General features: G+C 46.2%; 1 protein-coding gene across 1 annotated transcript in view; it reads right to left on the bottom strand.

Annotated features, from left to right (window-relative positions):
• LARP4 (La ribonucleoprotein 4) overlaps positions 1-22,513 on the bottom strand; it is a 178,147-nt gene that overhangs the window by 40,311 nt on the left and 115,323 nt on the right. Inside the window, exons 12-13 of the mRNA XM_082247084.1 lie at positions 21,813-21,861; positions 14,956-15,114 (exon numbers count right to left, since the gene is read on the bottom strand). Of these exons, the coding sequence (XP_082103210.1) occupies positions 14,956-15,114; positions 21,813-21,861 (208 nt within the window). The remainder of the gene's footprint in view (positions 1-14,955; positions 15,115-21,812; positions 21,862-22,513) is intronic.

Below are 22,513 nucleotides of genomic sequence, written 5' to 3' on the forward strand. Positions count from 1 at the left end.
AGGTCAATTTCTGTTCACCATATCAAGGACTCCTATGTTCCCTGACTCGGCTGGATCGAAATTGTCCAGAGACTGCGGAGTCTAATCCCATTTGGTCAGAATCTCCCTTTGCAGGAACCCCCTAAGGAACTGTACAAATGGAACCGTCTTGAGTAAACACCATCAGGCCCACCACCCGCATGCAAGTCTGGAGGGATGACCATCTGTTGGGACAGCAGGAGGGGAATTGGAGCCTGCAAATTTTGGAGTTTGTACAAAGGAGCACTCTGACTAAGACTGAGTCCAGAGTCAGGCCAAGATAGTCAGGCTTCATGAAAAGTTCATAATCCAGCTGAACTCCCGCAGTTCAGAGTGTGATCGTCTAAGTAGTCCAGTACCACGATCCCCCGTTGGCATAACAAGGCTAGCACCGGGACTAACACTATTCAGGATGGCCTCCAGCGGTCACGGCTCCCGCATTTTATATTATATATAAAATTTTTTATTAGTTTATTACATTTTTCATATTCTTTAGGTTTTATTATTTTTATTTTTTCTATTTCCTTCACATTTTTTCATTCTTATTTTTCCCTTTATTTTATTATTTTTTCTTTTATTTCCTTTGTTATGGTTGTTTTTATCTTTAAACTCAAATGTGTGGTCAAATAGAACTTTTAATATTAAAGTAAATGTTTTGCTTATAGGAAACGCCTATATCTGTAGGAATATGGAAGCCTTTGTCACCAAAATGTTTATTATATGGTTATGCAGAGAAACCGCGGGTACCTAGGACCCAGCGGTTTCATCAGATCTATTTAAATCCCTTACTCAATATGGCACCGAATAGGCCTGAGGAAGGAGTGCATGCTCTACAAACGCGTCGCCTGCGCCATTGCGTCACATTCGGGAGGTGACGTCAGAAGGGAGCCACTCTGCATTCCGGGAACCAGTAAATGCCGGTATCCACCGGCAAGGATTTCGGGAGCCGTGACCGCTGGAGGCCATCCTGAATACTCCACTGGACTGACAGTCTATCTATGGACAACCTGTATACACTGGATTACGCTTCACATCATTTATGTTTGTGAGTACTACAACCTATGAGACAGCCTAATAAACTTTCATGCTGCACTTAGACTGTAGCTTTGTTTTCTCTCTACTATGGTATATCTTGCTGGAAGACTACTTCCGCACCTTCACTATAGTAGGGAATCACTGATCCAGGCACACCTCTATTCCTCAGTACCTGGCTGGTAGTTCAGACATCACCTGAACCTTTGCAGGAATTAAATCTGCATGAGACGACTCAGGACCTAAAAAAACCTACAAACGTCAAGCTTTGTCCCCCTTTCTCGGTACCCCAAAAACAAACCTTTTGCGTATCTCCTAGTCCACGGGGCCAGAACGAGTTATGGGCAGATCTTAATGCTAAAGAAGTCTTGTCTGCTGGTCCGGGGAAGCTAGCTCTAGGCTTACCAGACCAAAGGTTGCTTGGTACCTCCCAGGGAAGATATTAATGATTCATTTCTCTTATTCTCTGTCCCCGAAGCACAAGATTTTCTATGGGCTGAGGGGGGCCCCCCCATCTGCGACGAGGCTCCTTCCCCTTTCCTTGACTGTGGCAGAAAGGTACTCTTCTCTCCCATGATACCCTTAACGACATCATCCAGGGTAGCCCCAAACACGTGATCGCGCCTTGAAAATCGCGGATCAATGAGAGCTTTCTTAGAGGCTTGGTCTGCGGACTAATTCTTAAGCCACAGCACGCACCTAATCACCACCACTGAAACAAAGTTTGCACAGCACAGGAGCTGTATCCAAAGCCGCATCACATAAACTACAGCCCATGGACCAACTGGTCCGCTAAATCAACATAAGCAGCAGGAACCTGCTCACCCCCCAGGCCCTGGTGCAAAACTTGGCCCATTCAGTTAAGAGTCCGAGACACCAGGGCTGAGAAAAAGTCTGGCCGCAATTCCGAACCAGCCATAGTAAATATGCTGCATGCCACAGCCTCCGCTTTCCAGTCAGCCGGGTCCTAAACTACTTGCCGACCACCGCAGGTAGATCTACTGCGGCGGTCAGCCCCGGCCAGGCAAAGTGACGTATATACACGTCACTAGCCTGTGACCGGCTTGTGAGCCAATAGCGGGCGAGCGTGCGCCTGCTGAGGCGCGCGCCCGCCCCGGCTCGTTCACGGAGGAGTCCGCGCGTGTGACCGGCGGACCCGATGTCCGCCGGTCACACTACGATCGTCGGTAGAGCGGGAGAAAGGCGGGCAGTAAATGTAAACTTCACCTGTGTAAATATGGAGATCAGACGGTTCTATGTAGAACCGTTGATCTCTGTTTTTACAATAGTAGCCATATCCCATCACAGTTAGAAGCACGCCCCTAAGAAACACTTAACCCCTCCCTCTAGAATACAGTTAACCCCTTCCCTGCCAGTGTCATTTTTACAGTAACAGTGCATATGTATAGCACTGATTACTGCAGTAATGTCAGTGGTAACCCCAAAAGTGTAAAAAATGTCAGTCAAGAGTCCGATCTGTCCGCCGCAATGTCGCAGTCCCCCGGAAAAAAGAAAAAAAAAAAAATTAAAAAAATCGCAGCTCGCCGCCATTACTCGTTAAAAAAAAAAAAAAAAAAAAATCACCAAAAATGACTAAAATCTTTCCCTTTGTTCGTAAACGCGATAACTTTTGCGCAAACCAATCAAAATACGCTTTTTGCGATTTTTTTTAACCAAACATATGTAGCATAAAACAAATTGGCCGAAAATGTTAAAAAATTTAGATTTTTACATTTTTTTTGGGAATTTCATATAAAAAAAATGTGAAAAATATTGTTATTTTTGCAAAATTTACGCTCTTTTTTTGTTTATAGCGCATGATCAAAAAATCGCACAGGTGATCAAATACCACCAAAAGAAAGCTCTGTTTGTGGGGAAAAAAAGACGTGAAATCCGTTTAAATCCGCGCAATTGTCCGTTAAAGTCACGCAGGAAAAAAAAAATATCGCAAAAAAAACCCTGGTCAGGAAGGGGGTAAAATCTTCCGGGGCTTAAGTGGTTAAAGAACAGGGACTCCTCTACTGGGTTAATGGTGGCTTTAGTCAACCTGGAAACTGGAGGATCCACTAGTCCACTTTTTTTTTTTAAGTGACTCCTCAAAAGGATAACGTACAGCAAAACTTTTGGGGACCACAAAGGGTAATTTTGGTTGTTACCATTCCTTACAGGAAAACCTGTCAAAATAAGGCACATAAGGAAACACCTTTGGAGTACAACGCGACTGACGCGTACCAAACACAGCCACATCTGTGGCTACAACAGCCGCTTCCTCCATCTTTTAAGTCTCACGCACTGCAGCAATAAGTGCGTCTATCAGCGGCTTTTACTTCGCTGCTGTGACCATGGAGGTATCATCCTATCGGATGGATCAGGGGGTGTGATATTAACTCCCCTTGGACGGGCCACATTTGGCTCAGAATCAGATGAGAGACTGAGCAGAGGGAATCCTGGGCCTTTGCCCACAAGCCACTTCCACCCAGGACACTAAGGACTGTCGTCGGTGCAACCATGGGGAACTGGGGTTCGGAGGGACCTGCCACCTCCATGAGGGGGTTAGTGGGGGAGAGGTGACCCTGAGGCTCCATAAGGAAAGGAGGACCTTTGCAGTAGAGATTAACCAATTATCGGCAACACCGGTATATATCGGGGGCCCGATATGCACTTTCCCCGATATATCGGAATTGGCCTGTTGATTTGCCGATATTTTCGTGGCGTCAACCCGTATGTTGCGCCACTGCGCACTGGACAGCTCTTAGGCCGCCTCCCTCTGCCTACTTGCAATGTCTTTTACCCGCCACTGCCACAGTGGAGTATGCATGTGGCACAGGCGGTCAGGAAAGTCGGGACAGAGTTCTTCTACATTTAGTGAGTGCAGTGACCAACAGTCTGACACACGTTCTGTATTCTGTTCTGTGATAATTGATAACAGCAACTAACAAAAAACTGACACACGTTCTGTAACACAGCCGCCGCGGCCACCCGCCACCCACAGCTGCCCGGTGCCAGCCAACCACCCACCAACCACAAGGTGCCAGCCAACCACCCACCAACCACAAGGTGCCAGCCAACCACCCACCTACCACAAGGTGCCAGCCAGCCAACCACCCACCTACCACAAGGTGCCAGCCAGCCAACCACCCACCTACCACAAGGTGCCAGCCAACCACCCACCAACCACAAAGTGCCAGCCAACCACCCACCAACCACAAGGTGCCAGCCAGCCACCCACCACAGGGTGCCAGCCAGCCAGACAGCCATCCACAACAGGGTGCCAGCCAGCCTCCACAGAGTGTCAACCAGCAATTTTGTGTAAGCCTAAATTAGTGTCTGACTCTCTTGTTTCAATGGAGATGGATGAAGATAGAAAAATTAAAAGTGTAGACGGAGTATTTCTCTTCTCTATAGGCAGGAAAATCAGTAGCACTGTGCAACACATTCCAAAACATTGAGCATGGGATCAATAACTGCAAAAAACAAAAATACTTCTAATCTTTGGGCCCATCTAAGAGCTCATCTTGAATTGTATAATGCAGCACAGAAAAAACAAAATGAATCACAAGGTGAATCATCCCTATCCCAGGCAACAGTAACAGATATGTTTCAGAGAAAAAAACAGGCGGCAAAAATCAGATGGGAGATCCCAACTGCTGGACAGAGTAATCACAGATGATGGTCACTGATAACCAGCCATTTACAATAGTGTGAGTCTGGATTTAAGCGGTTAATGTCCATAGTTGAGCCAAGGTACACACTGAAGAGTGCCAAGTTTTATCGAACTGAAATGCTGCCAAAGATTCACCAAAAGGTCATTGACAAAGTTTAGACTATGCTGCAACCAGAGAATGCTGGCAACTCACTCATTCACGACGGACTGCTGGTCAGGACAAACAGAATCACTGTGTCTTCCATGCCACTACATTGACAGCGAATGGACAAGGCGACATTTGGTGTTGAATACAAAAGTGATTCAAGGATCCCACACTGGGAAGTACATTAAAGAAAAGTTTCTAGGCATGCTAGAAGAAAGGGGAATCAGCAAAGACCAAGTGATGCTTGCGCTGCGAGACAGTGGAGCGAACAAGGTTAAAGGTATAAGACATGCTGAAGTGTCAGACCTCAGTTGCATGGCACACACCCTCCAACTGGTGGTAAATGATGGTCTGTCACACCAGAAAGCTTTGCTGGACATTACCATGCTGAAGAAGTGCGCAGGCCATTTCCACCATTCTGTTCTTGCCAAGCAGCGACTGAAGTGCATTCAGGAAGATCTTGGCCTACCCAAAAACAACCTGATACAGGCTGTTCAAACACGATAAAACTCCACGCTACACAGGTTACAGAGGATAGTGGAGCAGAAGCGAGCTCTCACCATATATTCTGGTGAATATGGACTTGGGAGGACATTCTTGCCCTACTGCAGATCAGTAGGACATAGTAGGCAACATTATAGAGACGCTCATACCCAGTGAGGAAGTGACACTGGAGGTGAGTCATTACGACTCCTCTGTGATCCCATGTATGAGTCCTGAAGATGCTTCTTCAACAGAATGAAGGACCACAAAAGATATTCAACAGCAGGTGCAGGAGGTTCCTCCTGATGAAAAGAAAAGTCAAGGACAATAAGAGAAGGTTTCTGATGTGGAAGAGCAGGATGCAGGAGAAAAATGTCCCAAAAGACAACGGACAGAAGAGAAAATTCATCGTGGTCAAATAGATGCAATGTTCAGCATTTTATTGGGGCCTCATGCAGAGGATTCATCAGAATCGGCAATGAGCCTAGATGATGAACTTCATCTCTATTTGAAGGAACCAGTAGTTGACAGAAGTGGTCCTCTTCAGTGGTGGAAAGAAAATGAGGCACGCTACAAAAGACTTGCTTCTCATGCTAGAAGATACCTTTCTGCTCCTCCTTCCTCAGTACCAAGTGAGCGTGTTTTTGCTCCTCCTTCCTCAGTACCAAGTGAGCGTGTTTTTAGTGAAGTGGCAGCAATATATGAAAAGAAAAGCCGGTTAACTGGTTAACATGCTGAACTGTTATGCTTTCTGCATTATAATAATATTCTACTTAACTGGGAGTATTGATTTGAAAGTGTAGCTAGTCTATAGTAGTGTCTGTCCACCAGTCCACTGTGTCTGTCCAATCCACTGTCTAGCATGTGTCTATTTTTTTTTCTAACATTTTTGCACTGACTGCGCTGCAGTCAGTGCAAAAGTGATAAGAAAAAAGAAAAAAAGACAGGGAATTGGAGTCAGTGCCAGTGGACTACTGTTGCAGTAGAACGCCACTCACTGCTGCAATAGTTTTAAATCACTACTGCAATAGTGATTTAAAATTATTCCAGTGAGTGCCCTACTGCAGCGGTGGTACACAGTCCAATTCACTGTGTAGCTGTTGCCTTGCTTTTCTTCTAGCAGTATTGCACTGACTGCAGTAGTTGCAGTGAGCGCCATACTGAAGTGCAGATAGTCCTCTCCATTGTGACATGTGTAGCTGTTGCCTTGCTTTTCTTCTAGCGGTATTGCACTGACTGCAGTAGTGGCAGTGAGTGCCATACTGCAGTGCAGATAGTCCCCCACTGACTCCAGTCCAATCCACTGACATGCGTAGCTGTTGCCTACTTGCCTTGCTTTTCATCTAGCAGTATTGCACTGACTGCACTGCAGTAGTTGCAGTGAGTGCCATACTGCACACAGAGGTAGTAGTCCACTGATTTAGAGTCCAGTCCAATCCACTGTGACGTGTAGCTGTTGCCTTGCTCTTTTTATAGCAGTTGTGCAGTGTATTTTATTGTGTAGCTGTTGCCTAGTTTTTTTCCCAGTAGTTTCGCGCTGACTGCACTGTAGTAGTGAATTAAAATTTTTATATTGCAGTGAGTCCACTACTGCAGCACTTTATTATACATTAATGCACAATGAGATGATGTGAAATGCTAATGTCCAACTCCTTACAATTGAAGTTTTCCTATGAGTTTTTATGCAGTTAAGGTGTAAAGAACGAGCAATTAACCACTTAAGCCCCGGAAGATTTTACCCCCTTCCTGACCAGGGCCTATTTTGCGATTCGGCACTGCGTGACTTTAACGGACAATTGCGCGGTTTTGCGACGCTGTACCTAAAGAATTTCACGTCTTTATTCCTACAAACCGAGCTTTCTTTTGAAAAAAGAAAAAAAAAAAAATCAAAATTTAACATTTTAGGCCAATTTGTTTTATGCTACATATGTTTGGTTAATAAAAAAAAAATAAAAAAAAGTACATTTTGATAGGTTTGCGCAAAAGTTATCGCGTTTACTAACAAAGGGAAAGATTTTTGTCTTTTTTTTAACGTGTAATGGCGGCGATCTGCGATTTTTTTTGCGGTACTGCGACATTGCGGTGGACAGATCGGACCCTTGACTGACATTTGACACTTTTGGGGTTACCAGTGACATTTCTACAGTAATCAGTGCTATACATATGCAGTTACTGTAAAATTACACTGGCAGTGAAGGGGTTAACTTTTGAGAGGGAGGGGTTATGTGTCCCTAGGGGCGTGATTCTAACTGTGATTGGCTGTGGCTTGAGCTGTAAGAACAGTGATCAACTGTCCTACATAGAACCGTATGATCACTGTTTCTACACAGGGGAGAATGACAGGCGGCTTGTTTACATCTGCCGCCTGACTTTCTCCCTCTGCAGCGACGATCGCCGAGTGACCGGCGGACATCGGGTCCGCCGGTCACACGCACGGGGGGGCCCGTGACCACGCGGATGCGCTCGCTCCCTAGACCCTCACAGGCTAGTGACGTAGATCTACGTCACTGCCTGTGAGGGGCTGACTGCCGACGTAAATAGTCATGCGGCAGTCGGCAAAGGTTAACCGGTTTCCGACCGCCGCACGACTATATACTGCAGCGGTCAGCCCCGGCCAGGCAGAGTGACGTATGGGTACGTCACTCGCCTGTCACTGACTTGAGAGCCAATTGCGGGCAGGCGTGCGCCCGCCGAGGCTCGTTCACTGACAAGTCAGTGCGTGTGACCGGCGGACCAGATGTCCGCCGGTCACACTACGATCGCTCCGGTGAAGGGAGAAAGGCGGAGCGGCTTATGTAAACAAGCAGCCCGTCATTCTCCCTGTTGTAAAAACTGAAGATCAGACGGTTCTACTATGTAGGGCCGTTGATCTTTGTTTTTACACCAATAGCCATGTCCCTATACAGTTAGAATAACGCCCCTAGGACACACTTAACCCCTCCCTCTCCAATACAGTTAACCCCTTCCCTGCCAGTGTCATTTTTGCAGTAACAGTGCATATGTATAGCACTGATTACTGCAGTAATGTCACTGGTAACCCCAAAAGTGTCAAAAAGGTCAGTCAAGGGTCCGATCTGTCCGCCGCAATGTCGCAGTACCGAAAAAAAAAAAATCGCAGATCGCCATTACGCGTTAAAAAAACAAAAATCTTTCCCTTTGTTAGTAAACGCGATAACTTTTGCGCAAACCAATCAAAATACGCTTTTTGCGATTTTTTTTTTACCAAACATATGTAGCATAAAACAAATTGGCCGAAAATGTTAAAAAATTTTGATTTTTACAATTTTTTGGGGGGGAATTTCATATAAAATGTGAAAAATATTGTTATTTTTGCAAAATTGACGCTCTTTTTTTGTTTGTAGCGCATGATCAAAAAAAATAAAATAAATAATCGCACAGGTGATCAAATACCACCAAAAGAAAGCTGTTTGTGGGAAAAAAAGGACGTCAAATTCGTTTAGGTACAGCGTCGCCCGACCGCGCAATTGTCCGTTAAAGTCACGCAGTAAAAAAAAAAAAATCGCAAAAACCCCCTGGTCTTTTAGCAGCCAAATCCTCCGGGGCTTAAGTGGTTAATGTTAAAAATGTAAATAAAGATTAACATGTTTGTTAATAGATTGTGAAAATATTGGCCGATTGACCGATTCAGGTAAACCCTGATCGCCCTGACAACATCCAAGGAATGCAAAGCAATCTCCTTTGGATGCTTAGGTTTCATACAAAGCGAAGGCAAGACAATGTCTTCATTAAGGTGAAATTCAGAGATCACCTTGGGAAGAAAGGAAGGGGGTGGTCGCAAAACCACCTTATCCTTGTGAATTACCAAGTAAGGGGAGTGGCAAGACAACGCCGCCAGCTCTGACACCCTGGGAGCCGAAGTGATCGCCACCAGAAAAGCAACCTTTTCGACAGCAGAGGCAACGATATCTCCCTGATATTTTCAAAGGGAGCACGCTGCAAGGCGGACAGGACCAAGTTCAAGTCCCATGGAGGTAAAGGCTCCTTCCTGGGAGGAGCCAAATGTCGCACACCTTGAATGAAGGTGTGCACCAAGGAATGAGACGCCACAGGGCGTTGGAAAAGGACCACCAGTGCAGACACCTGGCCCTTTATCGTGGCCAGCACCAGGCGCTGATCCACTCCAGACTGGAGGAAAGCCAAGATTCTCGACATCGAGTAAGAACGAGGGGAAAACCCCCTGGACTCACACCAGGTGAAATAGGCTTTCCAGGTACGGTAATAGATCTTACCAGAGGAGGATTTCCTAGCCTTAATCAGGGTAGGGATAACCTCAGGGGATAGACCCTTGTCCTTCAAGACCTGGGTCTCAACAGCCTGGCCGTTAAAGCCAGCGACTGTAAAGCAGGATGGAAGATCGGAAACAGACAGGAGATCTTCCCGCAGAGGCAGGCGCCACGAAAAAGGGACTGCCAGGTGAACAACGTCGGCGTACCAAAACCAGCGTGGCCAGTCCGGTGCCACCAGAATCACCATGTGCGGTTCCGAGGCCAACCTGCGAAGGAACTGGGATAGTAACTGAATTGGAGGAAAGGCATACATCAGACGATACTGATGCCAAGGGGCCACCAACGCATCCGAGGCGTCCGCCAACGGATCGCGGGTTCTTGCCACGAAGCTTTCCACCTTTCGGTTTAGCCGGGATGCGAACAGATCCACCTCTGGGGATCCCCATTTCGCACACCGCAGCTGAAAGACCTCCGGGTGAAGGGACCATTCCCCCTGGTCCAGGGTCTGGCGGCTCAGATAGTCGGCCTGCCAATTTTCCACACCCGGAATGTGAACTGCCGAGATCGCCGGGACACGAGTCTCGGCCCAAGACAGAATGTCGGAATCCTCCCGGCCGCACGAGCACTTCTGGTGCCCCCTGGTGGTTGATGTAAGCCACCGCGGTAGCATTGTCAGTCTACGCGAACAGGCAAGCCCTGGAGACGTTCCGACCACTGGAAGAGAGAGTTTTATCGCTCGTAGCTCCAGTACATTTATCGGGAGGGAGTATCCTCCTCCGCCCAAGTGCCCTGGGCAGACAGGTTGCCCAGGACTCCACCCCAGCCCGACGGGCTGGCATCCGTGGTAACCACTGTCCACACCAACGGACGGAAGGACTTGCCCTCCGTCACCGACGGGGACTGGATCCACCAAGGAAGAGCCAATCTGGTCTGGCGACTCAAGGAGACCTCCAGATCCAAGGACTGAGGTAGTCTGTCCCACCTGGCCAGGATCTCCGTCATACAGGTCCTGAGTGACGAGGACGGATTGTCCCTGAGGGACCTGAGTTCGTCCCGCAAAATCTGGAGCTTGTCCTCCGGCAAGAACACCTTCGCCTGAGCGGAGTCCAGAATCATTCCCAGATAGGGAAGACGCAGCGATGGAGACAACGTTGATTTCTGAACGTTGATAGTCCATCCGAACTCCTGAAGCGTCTGTACCGTGATGGACAGATCGCGCACTAGGTCCTGGCTGGCACGCGATCTCAGAAGCAGATCGTCCAGGTAACCCAAGACCGCAATGCCCTGAGCCCTCAGTAGGCCCAGAACCGGCGCCAGCACTTTGGTAAACACCGAAGCGAGACCGAAAGGTAACGCCACAAACTGGTAGTGATCGTCTGCGATAGCAAACCGAAGGTACCGCTGATGACCCTCGAAAATGGGGATGTGCAGGTACGCATCCTTCAGATCCATCGAGGCCAGGAATTCCCCTGGACTTAAGGAAACCACCACCGAACGGAGAGACTCCATACGGAACTTCCGAACCCGCACGAAGCGGTTCAGCGCTTTCAGGTCCAGAATAGGACGCACTATGCCCTCCTTTCTGGGCACAGTGAACAGATTTGAATAAAACCCCCGCAATCTGTCCCGATGAGGCACCGGGACAATCACCCGCTGAGCAAGAAGGTCCTGCACCGCCTGATGCAAGTCCTGCAAACGCCCCAGAAGCAGATTAAGATTGGAGGGAAAGAATCTGTCCGCCGGCCTGGAAAGGAATTCGATCTTGTAACCTGATCGAACGATTTCCTGGACCCACCTGTCCGAGATCCGGAGCAGCCAAGGCTGGAGGAAACCGCACAAACGTCCGCCCCACCCCAGAAACGGGTGAGGGCGCCCCTTCAGGCAGAGGCGGAGTGTCCCGCCGAGCCGGCATTGCCGGTCTTCTGCTTACCCGCCCAGGGTTTCTTCTGGTTGCCCTGGGCCTTGAAGGGCTTGCCCTTGGATTGGTTCCGAAAGGCACGAAAGGACCCCTGAGTGGATCTAGGCGCAGAACCCCGCTTGCCTCGGAAAGACTTGTTCTTCGGGTTCTGGGGTAGCATAGTGCTCTTGCCCCCGTGACGCCTTTCACCAGAGTGTCCAACGCCTCGCCAAAAAGGCGAGAGCCAGCATAGGGAAAATCAGCAACAGGTTTCCGTGAGGACTGGTCGGCCGACCAGCTCTTCAGCCATATTAGTCGCCGGTTAAGCACCGCAACACTCGAGAGGCGAGCCATCAAGGGAGCCTCATTCAGGGCAGCATCACACAAGTACATGACTCCTTGGTGGATCTGGTCCACCATTTCCAGTCGGGCAGGCGGCACATCATCAGACACTAGGTTGCTTCTAAGCACCTTAATCCAATCAGCCACCACCTGAGCCACCATAACGGACGCGAAAACGGGTTTGAGCAACGAACCCGCCACCGTATAGGAATGGCGGGCTAGAGACTCCAACCGCCGGTCCGTGGGATCCCGGAACACCGCGGTATCCTCAGTAGGAACCAAGGTAGCCTTGTTCAGCACGGCCACAGTGTGATCTACCTGTGGAGGCACACACCATCGCGATTCCATAGCCGGCGCAAAAGGATAAAGCAATTTGAACCAACTAGGTACCAGGAATGGACGTTTTAACGTGCGCCACATTTCATTAACAGTGTAATGAAATTCAGCCGGGCAGGGAAAGACCTGCGCAGACTTGCGGGTCCTGTGCGTCCCAAATGAGGACACAACGCCCGGAGGACTGGGCTCATCCTCCAAATGTAAGGTATCCTTAACCGAAATAATCAACTCATCCATGGTCGCCCATTCTTCAGGTGACCCTGGGGAGGATGTATCAACACCTTCCACCTCAGCCTCCCCCTCAGACCCCGGGGGGTCAAAGGATGAGCGGGACCCTGAAAAAGGCACGCTCGCAGCAGCAGCCATATCCCCATCTGAATCAGAAGAGAGACCCAGCCTGGGCCGTTTTCTTGCAGCCCGTTCAGACATCAGCATTTCCATATTTGCCACTAAAGTCGCAACAACAGCAGCCAGATCAGGTCGCAGCAGGGCCACAGGAGAACTGGGGCCCCCCACCAAAGCTGGAGGAAACTTGCTTCCCTGAGAATCCATGGCTCAAGATAAAAAACTACAGTGCTTCCCTGAGAATCCATGGCTCAAGATAATAAAAAACTACAGTGCAAAAAGTAATGTACTGTCCCCTTAAATAGCGCTGCGGAGAGCGCAGCCCACCGCTACTGTCACAGCTATGAAGACCCCCAAAAGGAGAAAGAAAACTGAGCCAGAAGCAGTATGCAGAAGAAGACCGAGAGAGATACACTGCAGAGCCCGCAGATCGTTGCTACCTGTGCCTGTGCTGTCAGAGGAAGAGGAAATGCTGCTGGAGGGGGCTGGCCATAAGCCAGACCCCAGGGAAAATGGCTGCCCCATAGGGATGCATAGGAGGCTTCACCAAGATGGCCGCCGACGTGGCCGAACCGATCGTTCTACCGCCCCTAAAATGGCGGCGGATGGCGCCAAAACGATCTGTATACTCGCCCCAGAGGGGCCATACAGTGTGCATATCAAAAAGCATGGCGGACCGCGCAAATTTTTCCCCCGCAGCGGTCGCCACACAACACACACATCTGTACCCCCAAACATGCACCTAAGGTGACACAGGGACAGGGACCCCCAGCAAAACATACATATCTGCACAAAGCGAACCCCGCAGGAATCGCACAGGGAGTCACATAGGCACAGACATGGGGACACACAGCAACACAGACTGCCACCCCAGACAGAGGCCCCACACAGAAAAGTACTTACCTGTACCCGATGGCATGGGGAGCCTCCATGCACGGATAAACCTCTGTCCTCCTCTGACAGGGAGTGGCGTGAGCCAGGAACATGACGCTGCAGCACCGCAGACGAGTCCTGTGAGGTAGCCACCTCACGGCTGCATCCCTGCAGCAAACAGGGATGGGTCGTTCTTAATGCCAGGGCGAACCATAGCTGAACGCTCGATGGCGGGCTGGGGGTCCATCTGACCCTCTGTGCCCTGGAGAACCAGGGCGGCCAGTCCGAATCCCAGCACCGCATGATCCATCTTCATCCGAAGAATAAACTAACACTAAAGCTGACAAAATAAACAGCTAGTAAAGTGAGAGAAAAAAACTGACATTTAAAAAGAAAATCAAAAAAGATTTAGGAAGGCTGAGACTGAAGCCCCAGCACAAGGTAGCCTGAACTATTCCTGATGCTAGGCCAACTAAAACTGAGTTGGGAGTGGTGATGCAGTGGGGGTATTGACCAGATGGGACAGCCCCCGTGGATGTGCATATGCTAATGCCTTTTGTCTTTTGACTAAGTCTATATGCCTAGCTATTCCTACGGATAGGTGGACAATACCCAATAGTGATGACTTAGAGGAGGCGGCGACTGTCGGAGGACGTAAGAGAAATGATCTTTTGGCACCACTAAAAGAATCCCCTCAAGGCTCAGGGTACCTATCAGCAGAGATAAAACAGGGACCCCCAAAGATTCACCCTACCGACCGGAGGAGCACCAAGAATTTGAACCCAGCATCATGGACGCTATTCCCTGTTCATATGTCCTGGGCACAGGAAGAGAAAACTGAGGAAGAGGAGGAGCTTTGGCATCCCCATGAGGCTTTAGCCTCTAGAATCTCCCAGACTAAGTAAAAATGGCCACCATCAGCCACAAATGGAAAGACCCGTTTTAGTAACAGGCAAATAAGGTTGAAACAGTATGGCCTTTATGTACCCAATCCCAAGTTGCCACAGCCATTATGATCCCTCCCCACCTTTTTAATTTTTTTTCCAGTGCCCATTCACACATGCCTTGGCTGATATATGCTAATGAACAAGATAAATATTTTCTGAGAAAGCCCTATTACAGTGGTGCATCTTGAAATACCAAAAAGATTGTAAAATGTTTTTTTGCCCCATAAATGTAAATGGAAGACCATGAAAAACCCAAATGCACAATAATGAACATAACCTTTGAAAGTAGAACTGAAGGTAAAACATAACATTTTCAGATAGCGTATGGGAGGGTAAAACTCCTGTGGGTTTTTTTTTGTCCACCTGTCTCCTCCCATTGGAGTAGTTTTCCCCACCAATTCCTGGGTCATAGCGACATGAAGTGAGAAGATCCCTCACCAGAGAAACTAGAACTAGTGTGCATACTGGAAGATTTCCCCTCAATTCACTAGTCAACATTCACTAAGAATCAGTTGCAAAAGGAAAAAAAAAAAAAAAGTTATAACCAAGTGAGAATGAGCAAATACAGATAACTGTTTACAAAGCAGGAGAGAGGTATTCAGAACATCCGGTTAGACAATACTCACTTTTTCTTTGCAAATTCCTTTCACAACATCAGCCATTCTGCTTTCAAGTACTGTCTCTCCAGGTGTGCTTGCTATACTTCCAGGCAGGGGAGGAAAATTGGATGCTAGCAAGTCAAACTTTGGTGTCTGTGCCATCTCTTCCATTGTAGTCAAAGGGTGCTGAAATGAAGATTAACAAATACATGTTTATCCGGCCAAACTATTCAGTTCATAGAAAAGAATGACCACAGCCCTCAGATCTCAATCTTGCGATAATTGAGAAGACCCTCAGATCTCATAATCTTGCGATCATTGAGAAGACTGAACAAACATGGTCTGAGTAGAAGGTAAGAGTGATCAGAAAGGAAAAGATGGATAAAAGAAATGAGTAAAGAATGAAAAGGATAAGCTCAGACTTCTGAATGTCCAGCCCTATTCCCTCTAAGCGCGATACTTGATCATCACTGGGCCATAAAATAAACATACCTACTTTGGCAGTTTGTAGTACGGTGAAACCTAAAGCCATTGAATTATATATGAAAATTTGTATAGGGTACAAGAGCTTTTATCAAGAAAAATCACCCATTAAAAATAGGAATCCTGTTTTGGTAACTATAGTCGAGAATATGGATGTTTAACCCCATCTCTAACCACTTCAGTACCAGACATATTTACCTCTTCCAGACCAATTTTCCGATTCCAGCTCTGTCACATTTTAAATGACAATCATACAATACTATATGCAAATTACATTTTTATCCTTTGAGACAGAGGTTTAGTTTGGTGGAAACTAAACCACTGGGTTTTTAATTTTTTGCTAAACTAATAAAAGCGTAAAAAAAAATATTGAAAAAAATCTGTTATAAAATTTAGCAAATCTTTCAAAAATGTAGGCCAAAATGTAGTAGTTATTTTTTACCAAAGAAATGTAGCAGAACACAAAACAGATTGTCTCCATCTCAGACCCCTCCATAAAGAGTACCTCTCACTGCCTGTTAGTGCCGGTTCACATTTGTGCGATCAGAGATTGCATGTAATTCGGAGCGCACTGCTCCTACAATTACATGCGATCTCTGTGTGGTGCAAATTCAGCCATACAGTTTGTATGGCTGAATTCCCACAGCAAATCGCACCCAACTTGCACAGGACACTTTTTTGGTCCACAGCAGAATTGGATCGCATGGTGGTTCACACTAGTGCGATCCGATTCTGTGCGAACTTTCAGATCGCACTGCGATATGCGATCTGATCTGTGGGTGTCGTTAACTTCTAATTGACACCCCCGGCGTATCGCATATGGCAGTGTGAACTGCCAGGGGTGCGGATGCGATGCGGGAACAGGCTGTATATTCGCAGCGTTCCCGCATCGCAGAAATGTGAACCGGCACTTACTGTCGCAAGGGATGTTTACATTCCTTGTGACAGCAATAAAAGTGAACAAAAAAATAAATTTAAAAAAGGACAGTGTAAAAATAGATCAGCACCTAATTTCTTGAGGCCCTAAAATGTCAGGACAGTACAAACACCCCCAAATGACCACTTTTTGTAAAGCAGACTGTATTTGTAAAACAGTCCAAGGTATTTAGTAAGAGGCATTGTGAGTTTTTAGAATTTGTAATTTTGAAAATGAACACATTTGTTTTTTCAAAACTTAGTTTTTACAAACCATCACCAGTTCAGTACAGGACAGCATGATCATAAGAATGGTGTGGGGATACTGACTGTGAAATGGTTTCTCATCTTTCTTTTTTTTTTACACTATCACCATACTATGACCGCTTATAACAGATGACGACTGTTAAAAGCACTCAGTTTTATGAACAGCATTCATTCACCAATATGTACAATTGTGAAAGCTGTGAATGGCTACAGTTAGCACAAGGTATAGGTGTGCAGTGATTGTTCCTGTATGTACAATGTTGCCAGTGAATAGAGATCACTATAGTACACAATAGCTACAGTGCCTTGCGAAAGTATTCAGCCCCCTTGAACTTTGCAACCTTTTGCCACATTTCAGGCTTCAAACAAAGATATAAAACTAATTTTTTGTGAAGAATCAAAAAGTGGGACACATTCATGAAGTGGAACGAAATTTATTGGATATTTCAAACTTTGCTAACAAATAAAAAACTGAAAAAAATTGGGCGTGCAAAATTATTCAGCCCCTTTACTTTCAGTGCAGCAAACTCTCTCCAGAAGTTCAGTGAGGATCTCTGAATGATCCCATGTTGACCTAAATGACTGATAAGTAGAATCCACCTGTGTGTAATCAAGTCTCCGTATAAATGCACCTGCACTGTGATAGTCTCAGAGGTCCGTTTAAAGCGCAGAGAGCATCATGAAGAACAAGGAACATACGAGGAGGGTCCGAGATACTGTTGTGGAGAAGTTTAAAGCCGGATTTGGATACAAAAAGATTTCCCAAGCATTAAACATCCCAAGGAGCACTGTGCAAGCAATAAAATTGAAATGGGAGTATCAGACCACTGCAAATCTACGAAGACCTGGCCGTCCCTCTAAACTTTCAGCTCAAACAAGGAAAAGACTGATCAGAGATGCAGCCAAGAGGCCCATGATCACTCTGGATGAACTGCAGAGATCTACAGCTGAGGTGGGAGACACTGTCCATGGGACAACAATCAGTCGTATACTGCACAAATCTGGCCTTTATGGAAGAGTGGCAAGAAGAAAGCCATTTCTTAAAGATATCCATAAAAAGCGTTGTTTAGTTTGCCACAAGCCACCTGGGAGACACAAACATGTGGAAGAAAGTGCTCTGGTTAGATGAAACCAAAATCAAACTTTTTGGCAACAATGCAAAACCTTATGTTTGGCGTAAAAGCAACACCGCTCATCACCCGAAACACACCATCCCCACTGTCAAACATGGTGGTGGCAGCATCATGGTTTGGGCCTGCTTTTCTTCAGCAGAGACAGGAAAGATGGTTAAAATTGATGGGAAGATGGATGGAGCCAAATACAGGACCATTCTGGAAGAAAACCTAATGGAGTCTGCAAAAGACCTGAGACTGGGACAGAGATTTGTCTTCCAACAAGACAATGATCCAAAACAAAGCAAAATCTACAATGGAATGGTTCACAAATCCAGGTGTTAGAATGGCCAAGTCAAAGTCCAGACCTGAATCCAATCGAGAATCTGTGGAAAGAACTGAAAACGGCAGTTCACAAACGCTCTTCATCCAACCTCACTGAGCTCGAGCTGTTTTGCAAGGAGGAATGGGCAAAAATTTCAGTCTCCCGATGTGCAAAACTGATAGACATACCCCAAGCGACTTACAGCTGTAATCGCAGCAAAAGGTGGTGCTACAAAGTATTAACTTAAGGGGGGCTAAATAATTTTGCACGCCCAATTTTTCAGTTTATTTGTTAAAAAAGTTTGAAATATCCAATAAATTTAATTCCACTTCATGATTGTGTCCCACTTGTTTTTTTCACAAAAAATTACACTTTTATATCTTTAGGTTTGAAGCCTGAAATGTGGCAAAAGACCGCAACGTTCAAGGGGGCCGCATACTTTCGTAAGGCACTGTATGAAAGGTCACAGCGATCAAATGGAAGAGAGACCGACAGTACAACGATCTGTCGTTTGGTGGACAAAGGGAGTGTCAGCTTGAGCCACAGCATGGCCACCAGAGCATGCAAGACTACGTCATGGTATCCTCCCGGAATAACAGTGCTCCTGCTTAGCTGTCACGTAAAAACCACTGATGGAATAAAATGCAGCAGTTGGTCTGAATAACCACTAGTGACAGCAGCAAATTAGGTTTCACAACAAACAGTGTAGTTAAAGCGAGTTCCACCCAAAAGTGCCCCATTTGGCACTTTTCAGGGGAGAGGGGGAACGGGGTATGAGTTTTTGATAGGTACCCTTCCCCACTTCTGAGGGACAGCGCCGGGACGCTGTCTCCCAGGAGTTCGGCCCCCTCCTTTTTCCTCCGTCCCTGGGCTTTGCGCATGTGCAGTAGGGAACCAGCAGTGAAGCCGGCAGCACCCGAGAGTAAATACGTAAATCAGCTTCGGGTGCCGACATTGCGAGCCCCTCTTCACAGGAAAGTTCTACCATTTAAAAGTCGGCAGCTACAGTATTTGTAGCTGACTTAAATTTTTTTTAAGGGGGATGGAACTCCACTTTAAGGTTTACATGAAAATTGCCAGCTGAAGCTTTAGAAAATAATGACTGTCTGCAATATAACTGGCTAAAGCACAATTGTCCAGTCTGCAATGCAAAACCAGACTTTATATTTCTACAAAAAAATGGAGACCTGCTGTGTGGAGGGATATTCTTGAGCTGGCCTACACATTTTTGTTTGCCAGTGTGCATGGCTAATGTAGGTATAACAAGCAAAAAGTACCTGAATTACTGTCCCCCTTAAAGTGGTTGTAAACCCACTTTAATTACTTTTACCTATAGGTAAGCCTATATTAAGGCTTACCTATAGGTGCTGTAAATATCTCCTAAACTTGCACCGTTTAGGAGATATTTGCAGTGCATGTAGCCGATGTCATTGGCGCATGAGCTCTGAAGAAACAGCCACCCGTGCTGTTTCTTCAGAGCCCAGTGCTGTGACTGGCGGCTGCCACGCACATGCGCGGGAGTGCGCAGACCCGGAAGAAGAGGGGTGAACATAGATGCGGCCAGCAGCGTGGACATCGTGGGCTTTGTTGAAGGTAAGTGCCACATAATGTGCTAGTAGGCGATGCATACTAGCACATTATGCATTTACTTTACAGGGAAGAAAAAAGAATTGAGGAGTTTACTTCCTCTTTAATGGGTTTCAGCAGCGTGATAAGGAGTCATTCTGGACAGAGGGTCACTATATCCCCCACTAAAATTAATCAGTTAACTATTTCCCCTCCTCCCTAATTCCAATGATGGGGCACTGTTCCCCCTACTAAAACCAATGATGGGGCATAGTTTATTCACACTATTCACAATGACTAAAGTTTGGCCTCCAAAGCCTGAGAGTCCATTCACACTGCCGCGACTTGTGAGGCGACTTGTGTGCCCTCAAGTCGCCCAAAGTCGCTTGACATAACAAAAGCAATGTAAAGCAATGTAAATCAATGAGAGTCGTCTTAATTGGCACTACTGAAGTCGCTCCGACTTGAGAAAAGGGTCCTGTATTACTTTGAGGCGACTTGTCCCAATAGACTTCAATGGGAGTCGCCTCCAAGTGAGATCCTTATCTTATTTGAAGCGACTTGTGATCCGACTTTGCATGAAGAAGGAAAATTAGCCAGGCATTCCCCACATTGCAGCCATGCCTACAGTTTCTATATACCATTATCTCTGCCTGGTCTGTGAGTGGCACTGGTGGACACTAATACATGGCACTGATACATGGCACTGGTGGACACTGAAAGGAAAGGGATATGCAGTGTAGTTAGGGTACTATATACCACTATAGTTAGATACAATAATCTAGTTTCTGTAGGGAAAGTGTTAAGTGTCAGGGTGACCGTAGTGTAGTTTAGGGTGAACTGACTGACTGCTATGCCAGGGTGACAGAACTCATCCATGTCAGGGTGATCGCCATAGGAAAAAGATAATTTTTCTTAGAATTATTAGTAGAGCAGGGATGGGGCTCCGCTCCTTTTACACCGGGGCGTTTTTGTTTTAGGCGTTTATTGGGTATTTTTTGGGCGTCTTTGGAGGCAGGCATGACATCTGAACTTCTGTATAGGGGTATATATACACACAAACATAGGTGTGAAAGGAGGGTAACACCATCCTTGCAAATAATTTCAGTAGCGCAGGGATAGGGTTCCGCTCCTTTCACACACACACACATATATATATATATATATATATATATATATATATATATATATATATATATATATATACACACACACACACACACATACATACATATGTGTATATACCCCTATACAGAAGTTCAGATGTCATGCCTGCCTCCAAAGACGCCCAAATGTAAAAGGAGCGGAGCCCCATCCCTGCTCTAATAACTCTAAGAAAAATTATCCTTTTTTTTCTGGTTCTGGACATGCTACAGAGCTGAAACTTCACAGGTACACTTTAGACCCCCCAGACACTAATTAATCAAGAGAAATTTTTTTTTTTTTTTACTAATTTTTTAAATTGGCTCTCTATCAAAAACGACAATTTATACGAACTTTTTTTTGGTGGGCAATGAGTAAATTGGCCAAATACAAAGTCATACAAAGTCGTTTAGCATAAGTCGCTTAAAATAATTCACAAGTCGCGCTGAAAGTCGCGCTAAAGTCGCGTTGAAAGTCGCGCAAACAAGTCGCACCTTATGAGGCGACTTAGAGGTCGCGGTAGTGTGAGCCAGCTCTGAGTGCCGGTTCACACTTATGCGATGCGGGAAGGCTGCGAATTCGCAGCCTGTTCCCGCATCGCACACGCACCCCCGGCAGTTCACACTGCCATATGCGATACGCTGGGGGTGTCAATGTAATCTTAATGACACCCCCAGTTTGATCGCATATCGCAGTGCGATCGTGCAGTTCGCACAAGTGTGAACTGCTGTGCGATCCGATCCTGATGCGGCTGCCAAAAAGGGTCCTGTGCGTGTTTGGTGCGGCTGCGCTGCGAATTTAGCCATACAAACTGTATGGCTAAACTCGCACCGCACAGCCGATCGCATGTAATGTCGGAGCAGTGCGCTCCGACATTACATGCGAACCCCGCACACGCACAAGTGTGAACCGGGGCTGAAAGACTGTAAACTGTCCCTCTGTTTAGAAAGCTTGGAGACCCCTATTGTAAACAGTATTCAATGTTTAAACAAAGTACATTCTTCACTTAAAATGGGCTAAGACCTAAAACAAAGCCAGAAGACTGAAAAAAAACCCAAAAAACTATAACTTACGGTGGTGCGGTCATCATCTCTTCGTCTTCTGCCTCTGAATGTACTTCTCCTGTAACAGGGAGTGTAAAAAAATGTTACTTGTCCTAATAGAACCTGAGTTTCAAAAAGCTGAAATGCGGTGTAAAAAATCTACATGAAAACAGAATGCTATGACTTGCAAATCTAAAACCCTTATTTTATTTACAAAAGAAAAAACATATCAAATGTTTCAACTGAGAAAATGTACCATCCTAAGAACATAATAATTTTAATATGGACAACAGCACCAAATCTCAAAAGTAGGGACTGGGCAACAAAACACGGGCAAAGTGGTACTAACAAGAGTAGAAAAACATTTTGCAATTAGGGTAATTGGCAACAGGTCAGTAACAGATCAGGTACAGAAAGGGCATCAGAATGTCTCAAGTTAGGATGGGCAAGGGTTCACCAATCTGTTGCACATTTCAGAATGTTGATTAACGTAAAACTGCAAAGACTTACAATATAGAATGTTTGTATATATGGTTCTCAGAATCTTTTGATATGTACTGTAGATTATATAATTTAACAGAACCTCAAACACCCTACACGGTACTGTCCAATGTAAGGCAGCCTTAGGAGAGTAAGATATATTTCACAAATCTTTCAAAACCAATGACCATTAGTTCATATTCTGGTAAAACGACCCTAAAAGAAAAAAGGGGAGCGCTTCTAAGGCAGGC

The sequence above is a fragment of the Pelophylax lessonae genome, assembly GCF_965119305.1.
Source record: "Pelophylax lessonae genome assembly, chromosome: 2".
Lineage (NCBI taxonomy): Eukaryota > Metazoa > Chordata > Amphibia > Anura > Ranidae > Pelophylax > Pelophylax lessonae.